The sequence below is a fragment of the Dromaius novaehollandiae genome, chromosome 11 (assembly GCF_036370855.1).
Source record: "Dromaius novaehollandiae isolate bDroNov1 chromosome 11, bDroNov1.hap1, whole genome shotgun sequence".
Lineage (NCBI taxonomy): Eukaryota > Metazoa > Chordata > Aves > Casuariiformes > Dromaiidae > Dromaius > Dromaius novaehollandiae.
This window is the reverse complement of record NC_088108.1, coordinates 11,682,195-11,694,676: the sequence shown is the minus strand read 5'-3', so window position 1 is coordinate 11,694,676 and position 12,482 is coordinate 11,682,195. Positions and strand designations below refer to the sequence as shown.

Sequence of the window (12,482 nt, the reverse complement as noted above, 5' to 3'; positions counted from 1 at the left end):
TAAAATGTTAAAAAACAGGCTTTGCCATTTAAACCTCTTTTATCCCAAATCTCAGCATTTTCATTCAGAAGAACTCCTAAGTCTGTACTTGAGGACTTCGAGAAATGCTGATGATCCAGCCCCCAGCGGGAGGATGCTGTTCGCCAATTAAGAACATGTTCAACCCCATGGTGATGTTGTCACTCAGGAGTAACCATAGATCTGTCCAGCTAGAACTTAATCCCAATGTTGGCAAGCCAGGTTCCCCAAGGCAGACTTCCAGTGACTTTAACTGGACCCTTTCATAGATGGCAGAATTCATCCACGCTTCTTTCACTGAAAGCTCATGATCTCTGGGCCAAAATTTGAAGGCATTCAGATGTCTGAAGGAATCAGTAACATCTATACTTTTGCAGCTCCTACTAGGTGCCTATCTAGGGTTTAAGCATTTAGATGCCTTTCTCTCATAACCTGCCCCGAAATATATGGGCTCAATAAAGCAAGCAAAGATACGCAATTAATTTTTGAAGGGTTACCTGTCTAATATGGGCAATTAAATGCTTAATTTCTACAAGTTTTCTCTATGACTACACATGCAATTTGGGTATTGACATTTCAAACAGTCATTTGTGAATTTAAAAGCCATTCGCACAATCAAGTAGCCGTTTTGTATTATGCAGTTGGTCACTGCATAAACTTCTAGTCATCCCTCTGTTTGTTCCTGCTGTCACACGGTCTGGGGCTCTTGCCTTTCCCTAAATGTGGTGTGACACTTAAAATACAATTACTCAAACCATTATCACTTAATTTTTCTTATTTCTAGTATTTCACAACATACCAAGGAATAGATAGTATTATGTTGTGTTCAAATAATTCATAATAATAACTTGAAATGTCCCTATGAGGCCAGATGATTTTTGTCAGATGAGCTGCCCATTTTGCAGCAGAGGATTTTTCATTTATTCATTTGCTTGCCAGAGCAATTTTGTTGGTTTCATTAATTGCATGTACTGGTGAAGACCATTAATATCTAAATACCCGATTGGTAGACAGAGCCCAGACGGAGCGCTATTTGCTGACATTTGGAAATGTATAACAACACAAACAGTTATTTGTAGATGCAAACTGTGAGTCTAAATTTCAAAGTAGACTCCTTCCTACAAGTGAAACATGCACAACATTTAGCAGGCATGCTAGATGTCTGTCTGAAGCAAACTTTTTGGAGCATTTTTGAAGATTTCCTATTCCCTTTTGTTTGACCTTTAGTAGAAGATGCACCTGTACTTGGTGACCTGTCTTAGCTGATCCCTCAGGTAGTCACAATAGTGTTCGTTAGAGTGTTGTTCACAGCAGAGCTTGCGTTCTACGTCTACGACGATGACGTCAGCTTCATTCGGTTGCTGCCATATGCTCCAAGCTAATGCAAGAGTGACCTTTCCCTGCTAACCCCCTGCGGAAAATCAGATACATCATCAATGCACAGCGTTTCATTGTGGACAGGGAGAGCAGAGGCAGAGCAAAGCCAAGTGATGGGTAGAGACAATGGCTTTGTCTCGCTAATAGGCCAGAGCTACCACTGCATACCACGCGGCGGGATAAAGAAAGGGCAAAGAATGGCAGCTCGAAATGTGAGAGTAGAGGAAAATTCCCTCTCCTTTGCACACTGACCTCTTGTTGCTTGCTTGCTTGCTTCCTACTCTAAAAGAAACCAGGCTGAAAAAAAGCAGATGGGGAGTCTTCTCGTTTCTTGATAATTGGCCTTCTCAGACACAAAGATTAAACCCTGCAGCCACAAGACCATCAGTTCTGCTTGTATTTTTTCCTTGCACTTTTATTGTGTTTCTCCCTAGATTTTAAATATAGTTTAACTAACAATCATGTCAGCAAATTAAACCATTGAGTCTCGGTAATTATTGCAATAAATTCATTCAAAATTAGCGATTACTGCAATCAAAGACCAGTTTCTTAGCCCATTAACAGCCCAAAGCAAAGTGACAATCTGGTTAACTGCTGGTAACAACCTATTTCATGGAGGTTATTGTTAACATAAATGCTTTAGCATAAATCTGTGGGAGATAACATTGCTAAATAAATTATCAGTTTAATTCCTGTGATAAAGTGCAGGATTAAATGCGCAATTGGGGGGGGAGGGAGGGAACAGAATTATAACGGTAAAGAATTGTTGTTGGCTTTTGAATTTGAGCTATGCAGAAAAAAAACAATCTTCAAGTGCCTTTTTGTTTCTGGTGAGGTCTTCCGACCCGCAGAGCAGCTCGTGTGCCAAAACTGAGTAGCTTCACCTTTATCTTGGTTTGCTTCACCATATATTTGAGCCCAAAGGTCAAGTGAACAGGCAAAGTTTTCAGCAGTGCCTGAAAGTCAGGTCAGGTCTCTGAAAGTAATTTCGCTTCTGGAATATATAAAATTTCACCCATTGATTAGAGAATAGGCTGCTGCTATGGTACCTGCAGCTGCCTTCATTTTTCTCTTGTGCTGTTCTCTTAATCCCTCCACCTCAGAGTAGCAATTGAGCAATGTTGTTGTGGTTGTTGTACGTGTACCTTAGGTCACCCTGTGCCATGATACACTCCTTGCAACCAAGGATTAGCAGAACTCGTGGAAATAGCCAGGGATAGCACATGCATGCCTTCTCTGGGCAGTGCTTAGTTTCCTTTAAAAAACTTTCCTCTGAAAATAGTTCTGTGTATTAAGGTATTATGTCTGCAGTAACTTGTCCAAGATCCCAAGTGCCCCGTGGTGGTGAGAAGGCTAACCGATGGGGGTTCAGGCGAGAACACTTTGGAGGTTGTTTGCAGGACCACATGTGCACAAAATCAGCACCAGTCTTCTCCAAGAACTGCCAGTCTCCTCCTACTGGGTTGCTTTCCTTTGATCTTCTTCAGGCCCACGTTTTCTGAGCATGACAGTATCGATGCCCTTCCTACTGTAAGGCAATACGAACGCTGTGCTAATTTTATTTCTTCAGGCTGAAGATCTTTAATATCAGAGAGTTTCAAATAAGATAGTTTTAACCCCTCTTCAGTTGAATTAAAGGGTTTCGAGTGGAAGAGCTATAAAACCTAAAATATAGGGGATTTGTTTGATTTCACTCTGCTGTGATCACAGATAGGTTGAAATATTTTGTATCACCAAGGGCCCTAAATAGGGGAATGACCGAAGCAGGTGTTGATATTGATACGGTTGGTAAAATTGTGCTACAGAGGCCAGACTGGAATTAGTGCTGCTCTATTGAATGTTGCCAGGATGAGGCAAAAGGAAGCTCGTGTTGCGTTCTCCTCTTTCACCGGTTACTTCAAGGTATTGCAAATCCATAATTTCTGACACTGACTGAAAGTGACCAGGAATGAAACATAAATTCTTGTTGACTTAATTTGTTATTCAAACTGTAGTCAATAATCTTGAAAAGTAAATGATTGTGTAGTGCAATATTAGTTGTCTAACAAAAGATTAAAATTCAGGTAATATTCATTGACTGGGCTAGGACAGTACCTAAAATAAAAATCTATGAGTAGATTAACATGTTAAACAGTCAGTGGGGTTTTTGTTTTTGAGGGATTTGAGAGGAGATAGGTCTAGCAGGTTTTTTTGTTTTTACTGTGTATCACAGCTGCCATTTCTAGCCAGCTAACCATTTCTGTACATAAAACAGACAATAGATTATCATATTACTTGAGCTTTCATGTCAAAACCACATTCATTTTCTGAATCAGGTTCAATTCATCAACCAATATTTGCTCAAGGGCTTTAGCCAGCTACAATGTATCATTTTAATATAGTGTTGAGCATTGGTTTTATTCTAGAGGTCAAATAATTATTATCTTGTTATTGTTATGGTTATTATTTTGTAGTTGTTATAAATTACTTTTTTTGTTCACATGCCATATGCTATTATGGATGTTTGCAAAGGTTGCTTATGTGGGCCTTAATCCACCTCTTAAAAAGATGTTTAATGTTAAACACATAAATAGCCATGCTTGATGTCAGAGGAGCTAACCCCATGCATAAAACTTTCCAGCACTTTGCTGAATCCAAACCTCTGTGCCCTCTCAAATGAAGACTGACTCAAATTAGCATTTAAAGTGGGTGCAATTCATGCTAATGCACTGGAAGTCATCCTCCAAGGCAGGAGGTTTCTGCAGCCATTGAAAAGGCTGGGATAGCTCTTTTATTTTCAGTGCCTGTCTCCTCTTGGCTTTGTTCCTAAAACATGGGGATTGCTGCACGTGTTTGAGGGGAGAGCTGGCTTCTCAGTAGATAGTATCCAGAGCTTTGTGCTGTGGAGAATTAACCAAGGATCTTGCAACGTAACTGGTTCTTATCTGTGTCCCAGGAGCAGCAGTAGCTCAGTGAAGAAGGTGGCAAAGAAGAGAGAAGAGAAGCTGTTCCCTCCTCCCTTATCCCCCCTGTTGGACGAGCCGGTGCACAGGCGGCACAGCGGCGACAACAGCTCCTTCAGCCAGGAGACCAACATCACTAACACCTCTCAGACCAGCAGCTCATCCTCCTCTGTTTCTAAACACAGAAAGAATGAGAATAAATCCTCTTCTAACCCCAAAGGAATCTGTGTAAGTAACTGACCTCAGTGGCTGAAAGAGAGCAAAGATAAAATAAAATTAACTCAGCTTTGTTCTATTTGATTTTTTTTCCAATATCTATTTTTAAATCCTTGTGTAGCCCCACTCAAGAGCAGCAAGGAGTGGATCTTTGCAGAGCTGTGCATAAGCAACTCTTGCAAATTCCATTTTTAGATCAGCATTAGGCACCTCCTCGGCATTGTGTATCACTCCCTGGCACACCTGGTCCCCAAGCTTTAGAGGAAAGCCTTTGCTGCAACCTACTAGCTGCAATTACTCCCCCTGCTCTGTAGCTCCAACATGCACACATTTTGAAAATAAAACTGGAAGAATTTTAGTGTCCAACCCCAAATTCTCAGCCAGAATTAAGCGCTGTAGTTATAGTGAACATTGCAGGCCAAACTCTATAGACAATAAAAATCTATCAAAAAGATATCTATCCATAGCACATGCAACACCAAAATGTCTTCTCTCAGGATCGCAGGTTCCCAGCATCTCATAGTCTAGTTGTCAGGTTTATTTGCACCTGACCTCCATGAATCATGTATGTAAACTTTTAGATAACATGTAAATAGTAAATCCTCCCTCACCCCAAATCATTCGGTTAGGGCTATCGCCCCTCCAAATGTTTTAAGATACACAATTCTTTTTCTTGCCTTTTCCCCAGAGTCAGATGAATCTTTACTAAAAATGCATGAAAAAGAGCCAAAACTAGAAGCTGCATAGCAAATTGATTTCAAAAAAAGTAAAATTTCACACCAGTTAGCCATGTTCTCTTAGAAAAAACTGAGAAACTTCAGGTTTTAGGCCCATTTTAGAAAGTGGTCCTCCTTCTAGGTTTTGAATCTATTGCTTAGTATAGAAGTGTATGTTAGTATCACTGTCAAAATTAACGGACAAGAAGAAAATTCTGTCACAAAAAAGGGCATATGTAGCCCCATTTTTCACAGTTCGCCACTTCGTGAGAGGTTGCTAGCCCTGCACGATAACAGTAAAACTCACAAGTTGCAAGGGAATGTAAGTGACAAATCACTTCACCTTATTCATTCATCCCTGTTGCTTTCTGATATCATTGTGTCACTTCAAGCTGCGAGAGCAATATACACGCCTTCAACTGAAATCAATGCCAAAATGAACTGCATATGTCAGCAAATAAACAATGCTATGTAAACAGCAGGGCCACTTCCCCTCACTGCCAGCACCTCCAGTCGGATTCATCCTTGGTCTATCTGTTATCCTGGTGTCTGAAATATTTGTCTGCTAAAATATGTTAGAAGTCTTTCCCTAGTTCATTGCTCCACCTGTAGTTTCGTTTCTCTGGTTGTGGACCTAGCTTGCAGGTTACAATTGCCTGATCTAAATGCTTCTGTTATGCTTCTATTTTTAATCAATGCAAATGCACAACTCCTGAGTTGTTCTTTCCATACTTTTCTCTGTTCTTTATCGCAAGGGAGAGGAAACCATTCCTTGCTCAAATCCAAGTAGACTTTTCAGGCACCATAAAGTCATCTGATAATAATATAGAAAAGAAGTTACATTAGTATGGTCCACCTCAAATGAATTTGAGTCTACATCCAGCCCCTCCACATTCAATTCCCCCACCCTTGCTTTAGACAGTGTCTCTAGTCAGTAACACTGGTATCTAGGTTGACTTTTCATCTATGAGGGAATGAGTTCAGGTGAGGAATCAGCAAAGTAATCATAATGCTTAATTAATCTAACAGGCTCATTATATAAGAGGACGGAAGGTGGTTCTTTGAGGATGCAGTTGGGTATATGACTGTTACTTTGTGTCATTGCTTGTTTTGGGTGAGCACTTGTGTTGGAGGGTGTTTGTTTGAACTACAAAGGAATAATAGCAGCCCTTTTCTCCAGGAGGAAGAATCCCACAATGCACCAACAGCCAATGCTCTTCTTGACACCAGCCATCTAGAAACAGACATCTGGTCTGCAATGCCAGCGCTTTCCAATGGCAACTCCGAGCCCCGAAGGCCTAAAATAACATTTGATGATGTGTGAGTACTATTGGATATCTTTGTGCCCGCTCTGTGTTGTGTGGTTTGGATGTTTGCACAAGCAGAGCTCCCAACGAGAGTGTATCTTTGCTATAAAGCTAGCATTGGGCACCTGTGTGGGTAGTGCTGCATGATGGCACACACGATTTTATGTTTTACAAATGAACTGTTGTCACTGATTAATGAAGACCCTTTTAATCAATGTTTTCAGCTCATAAATGTTAGAATCATGGGTAATTTTTCTTTTTTTTAATTATTTTATTTTAGCTCCTGTAATGGAATCTTCCCTTATACTTAATTGATTTGAATTATTTTTCCTTTTCCTCTGTTCAGCACACATTAATGGCCCCTTTGGGCAGCCAGTTTCTGCAGCTAGCTATTTTGCATTCTGGTCACCTATTGTATCTTTGCACTCATCAGCTTCAGATTAATATCAGGGTAAGATTTAAAGAGATATGGGTGTTTATGTCTAAATCGTTCTTGGAAGCGGTCAGCACTTTTTGCAGACAATGTTTGTCCGACTGTGAAAACAGACTTGAAATAACTAATTTTGTCTCTTTAGGCTTCACAATGCAGATTATTACATGCAAGAGGCTAAGAAGCTAAAGCATAAAGCTGATGCACTGGTATGTTTTTGTGGCTTTTTGCCCCCTTCTGCTGTTGAGTTGTGTGTTATAAAAATACACATTGTATATCTCATCTAAAGCCTCAGGAATCAAGAGGAACCCTGCTATTGACTAAAGTGTGCTTCAGGTTGTGCTCCATAAACTCTGTGCCCACCACAAGTCAAAGGCTGAGCACTGCTCTTAGGCTTTAGTGAATCATTTCCCAAAAAGTAATGCTCCAAAAAAAAAAAGAGAGAGAGAGGGGGGAAAAAAAACTCCTGACAATAGCTGGTATCTCTTCTGGGGGGAAGCAACAGTCATGCTGTGCGCAAAGGATGTAAGACCAGTTCCATGAAAGAGGATGTGCTCTTGAAATTTACCCACATACTCAGTTTGAGCCCAAAACAAAAGTGTTGAAATATTCCATAATGGAAAGCTAAGAAAGGCAAGTTACCCTCTACTCCCCTTATCATGTGGAAAAACTGTTCGCTATTTTAATTTCAATTGTTTAAATTTTGCAACAATTGATTTTTAAATAGCGCGTTCATTTTTATTATAGGCTGTTAGGTTGGTAAATCAACATGCTTCTTTCCAAAAACTCTTGCAATGGTTCAATGCTGAGAAATCCTTTTTTCAGTTTTCTCCCCAGATGAATTTCTCTTAAAATTGACCTAATTTTGTAAAGTGTTTTGATTTTGATAACTACATAATCTGACAGATTACAGTTCTATCATAGTTTGTTCAATCCAGTCTATTGCCAGCCCTGAAGTGCCTTTAGTGGTTATTTGCTTTGTAGTACAGACCATGCTCCCATATGCTACCTAGAGTGCAGAACAACAGCTTGTTTAAAGCCTAGTGTTACCTGACTCACCTATTTCCTTAAATTAAGACATCTAAAATGGGCTCTGGCCATTCGGTCTGCCCCTCCAAATTACAGCTAACATGGAACTGAGTGACTATTTGCCCCTTATTTTATTCTGGGTTTTTTGCATGCATATTAGGTTGTTCAACATCAGAGCTTTTGCACCTGGAAATAAATGTTTACCAAACAAAAAAAAGAAAGGCAAGCGCATCCTGGGTTTAGAAGTTCTGCTGTCCCTCTGCCCTGGGTGAGCTGGAAGAGCAAGGGAGAGTTGATGCATCAAGCTTCCAGCTCTCCTGGCTCCGCTTGTGACTTGGGGCACTAAGTTGTTGAGTGTGTTGTCTGTGGGACATGGGTGCTGGTTTTCTGGCAGCCTGCCCTAAGGTAGCATCGTCCTTCCCGATGGGATGCCCCACCAGCTCAGCAGAGTGTGTGCAGGGGGCTCTGACATGGGCGTGGGGAAGGCTCGCGGGAGCTGCCTGACGACACCTCCTGCAGCCGATTGACCTTTGCAGCGAGCACACATGCTCTGGCACAGGCTGCCTGCTCCACACTAGCAAATATTTACAGGCTGAAGCTCCTGATGATTTTGACGTGCTATGTCAATCCACTGCTCTCCACAGCCTGATTCAGTTGGAAAGTGTTGACCTGTCTTCATCCTCCTAGCTCAAGTATGCCTGCCGAGTCAGGGGTGTTTCTCGAGCAGAACTAAGAGGGAGAGGCAGGGCACATCACGCCGTCGCCTGCAGGCAGGCCTTCCCTGTCGCGTGCAGTTTGGCACCCGAGTGCTCTTCTTGGTGTGCGAGGCCATCCGCTACAATGCAACCTGTTGGCAGACAAATGCCCATGAACGCAGTATCTGCTTTTTCTTTCTGCTATTTAGATCTTGACTTTTTTTCCACCCAACACAGCTGCGTGCAAATTATCTCCATGTAACACTTGCGGTGCAGTCCCGTAGTGTTAGTTGTCCTTCAGAAACAGTTGCTTCTGGTTTCTTGGTGCTGACGTGAGAAAGCACAGGGGGAATGGCGAGATGCGCTGCAGAGGCTGGAAGGATAACGTGGGTGACTTCAGGACGTGTTGGCAAGCGGTAATGAAACGAGTGGCAATGCCGTGCCTGAGCTCGTGCAGGAAGGGTCTGTGGTGAAGGGCAGCCCACTTGGCGTCACGTGGGAGTGAGCCCAGGTAAACTAGTGCTGCCCGGCGCGGGAGGAAGGAACCGACCGATGGGGGTGTGCTGTCCCCGCGGGGCTGCTTGTGCCACGTGGAAGAGATCTTGGAGGCCTCTCTCTGTGCTTGTCCATGCAGTGTTGAGCTGGAGTGGTCCCACGCCCCTTGCTGGGGTCAGTGCGGCACGTGCTGCGGGCAGGAGGGCAGGATTAGATCCCACTGCTGGAGCCCCACTGCCCAGAAAGTGTGTCCTTGCTAAACCCGCTCACAGCCATGTTAGTTAGGGTTGGGCTTTTTTTTTCTCTCCTCCATAAGTCTTCCTAGGAAGACTTGAACCAAAGAAACTTGTGGCCTATGCTAAGGAATAGCCAGTGGAATACAAGTGAAAACATAAAGAATATCTCCCCTTTTTTTGATCGTTCAAGTAATACAAAACCTTTGTTTGTGTGATTGATCAGTATGTGGTTGTGTGCAAGAGCAGAACTCAAAATTAAAAAGCCTGCTATGAATGCAGCGGGAGCTCTCCTAGAAGAGAGCTTAGGAGCAGCTGCAAAGCCACAAATATTGTTACCTTGCACCAATATTAAATGTTCTATTAAATACATTGCTAGAATAGGCTTCCGTTTTGTGAATGGAAAACATATGCAGATGCATCAAAAATATTTTGAGAGAGACATGGAAAAAATTTTTTAAATGATTTAAAGTATATTGGTTCTCTTATATAAAATGCTGCATTAGTAGAATCTGTACATCCAGCTATCAAAAATTCAAAATGTTAAATACTATTATAAAATACTTACTATAAAAATGTCATATATAATATTCATTACACATAAAAAAGAAATCAGTATGTCTAAGTCAGTTTAATCACAACCATTATCAGGGCTAAAACCTTTTGCAATAAAATCCTACTAAAATAAAATATTTAGCAGTGCTATATTTTCTCCCTTTTTCCCACTGTTTCAGTCATCACATAAGTGATGAGATTTTTTTTTTTGTCAACAGTCACCACAGAATGTGACATATGACAAGTGGCAGGGAGTTGTTACTTAACCCTTGCATAGTGCTGTTCAAACCTAGTTCATACCTCGGGGAGCAATAGGATCTCATGTTTAACCATGCTGAGTATCCTTCATTGCCTGTGTAAATCCACAGATGTCAATGAATGTACATTGATTTACTTCTGTGGAGCATCTGGCGTTATGTTATCTGAAAAGACTTGGTAAAAACATAGACCTTGCTTTAATTCCTGCATGCATTCACCCTTAAGCACCAGGCTTGCTTTGCTTTCACCCTAATGCCGGTGCTGCTTTGCATTATGATCTGTCTACCTAGAAATTAAAGCTGAAGCATTTTCTTGACGGTGCCATTCCTATTTCAGCTGGAGAAGTTCGGCAAAGCAGTGAATTATGCTGATGCTGCCCTCTCCTTCATCGAGTGTGGGAACGCTATGGAGCGAGATCCATTAGAAGCTAAATCTCCATACACCATGTACTCGGAGACTGTGGAACTCATCAGGTTAATGTCCTTTCTGTGATCATTTTCATAATCTCATTTTAGTCATAATTAGAACCTGCTATGTTTTAAAAAATACCATTTCAACATATTAATGATTTGTCCAAGGCATCTTCATCTCAGAAGTCATCATAATTAGTTCTTGCCATTTTATTAATGTCATGGAAAATTTATAATTGATGGACACTGCTTTTATAAATTATCCCCTTTAGAGGTTATAATGTGAGTGTTATAATTTGCAATATTCATAAAATTAAAATTGAAATGTAGTGGGTGGAAGTAAAATATAGTAATTTCACTGTTTGGCAATGACACTTGTCTTTTAAAAGGTGTAGTTTTATAATTCAAAACATTAAAGTGAGTCTATCAGGATTTCTATTACAAACCCTGTTTTTAGAGGTTTATAACTTGGCTATAAAAAAACTGTTCCAAGCTGAAACTTGCATATAAGATCATAGCCAGAGAGGAAGCTTTTTGCATGTATTACATTTTAAAAGTATACTTCTTAATGTTAAGGGAGTGTGAACCAGCTGAAGTGCACTGAATTAGTTTCAATGCAATGCAGTTTTGCAGACTCTTAGACCAGATTATAGATGAGAACCTTTGCTTAGTAATAAAATGCCAGAGTTAGTGTTTGAAAATCTGCTTCTGTTACATATAGCTGTTAGAAAATGTGGGCTTCATAGAAAGAATGGTCTCCTGAATGAACTAATGAGCTTGTTTACATTACTTGCACAAAGAATCAAAGCAAAATCAAACAGGATTAAATTTACCTGTGAGTAGAACAACAGGATTTTTCCTCTTCACCATGATGCTCCCTTTGCTTTCCCCAGTGTATGCTAGGAATATCACCATTAATGTCAGTGTAATTACTGGCAGTTTACACAAGATAAAGAAAAAGAGAAGAGTCAGACCCAAAGTGTTTGTTTTTTAATAGGACGGGGTGCTTTTTTTAATGTGTAGGATTTTAACATGCCAGATTAGCATTAAGAGACTGTCAAAAATAATGCATGTTTTACATTTTGAATAAGTAGGTATTTACATAATAAAATGTATCAGATCTTAAGATGCTCTTACTCTCAGATAAATAATATGCCTGTTAAATATTTAAAAACGTGTTTATATTCTACACTTGTTAAAGAGAACGAGAAAGATTAAAGAGATTACTCAATGAAATGATATTCACTCAACATTTAGGATCTAAATTAAGCCCTCAAGAGCGGTGGGATTACAAACAGGAGCCCCCATCTCTGCTCTGCTGTGCTGAAATTCCTGCGGCGTCATAGCGGATAACTCAATGCTTTCTGTGTGCTGAACTACACAAGTACAGTCATACAGCAGGGTAAATTGTAGGAACTTTCTTCTTTAAGGAAGTGAGTGTTTCTCCATAAGCAACCCCCATTTATTTATGTGTTTAGTTTAGAAAACAGCAAAGCTGAATAATTTTGTCCCTCCATCCAGCAGCCTCTCTGTTCAGAAGTTTTGGCAGTGGAATCTGGATGACTTCAGTAGGGTAGATGTCCTATTTCTAAATAGCTGATGTCAGGTGAGATTAATTCTACCACTTACCATCTAAGGGTTTAAAGTAGAGCTTCATTTACAAAATTGTGTATTCAACATCTCATAGGTAACCAGTGGGAGACTGATTTGCCTATATAATTGCTGTCAGTGGCCAGACATACAAAAAAGGTGACTGTCCAGGCAAGCAGGAGGCTGCTATGGAATCAGTTAACTCCTTGGA

The 12,482-nt window shown here is 40.6% G+C and overlaps 1 protein-coding gene across 3 annotated transcripts in view; it reads left to right on the top strand.

Moving 5' to 3' along the window:
- The window catches only part of AFF2 (ALF transcription elongation factor 2), a 341,402-nt gene that overhangs the window by 305,771 nt on the left and 23,149 nt on the right, over nucleotides 1–12,482 (top strand). For all 3 annotated transcript variants that reach the window (XM_064518262.1, XM_064518263.1, XM_064518261.1), the window contains exons 13-16: nucleotides 4,331–4,565; nucleotides 6,450–6,589; nucleotides 7,152–7,215; nucleotides 10,608–10,744. In XM_064518262.1, coding sequence (XP_064374332.1) covers nucleotides 4,331–4,565; nucleotides 6,450–6,589; nucleotides 7,152–7,215; nucleotides 10,608–10,744 — 576 coding nt within the window. The remainder of the gene's footprint in view (nucleotides 1–4,330; nucleotides 4,566–6,449; nucleotides 6,590–7,151; nucleotides 7,216–10,607; nucleotides 10,745–12,482) is intronic.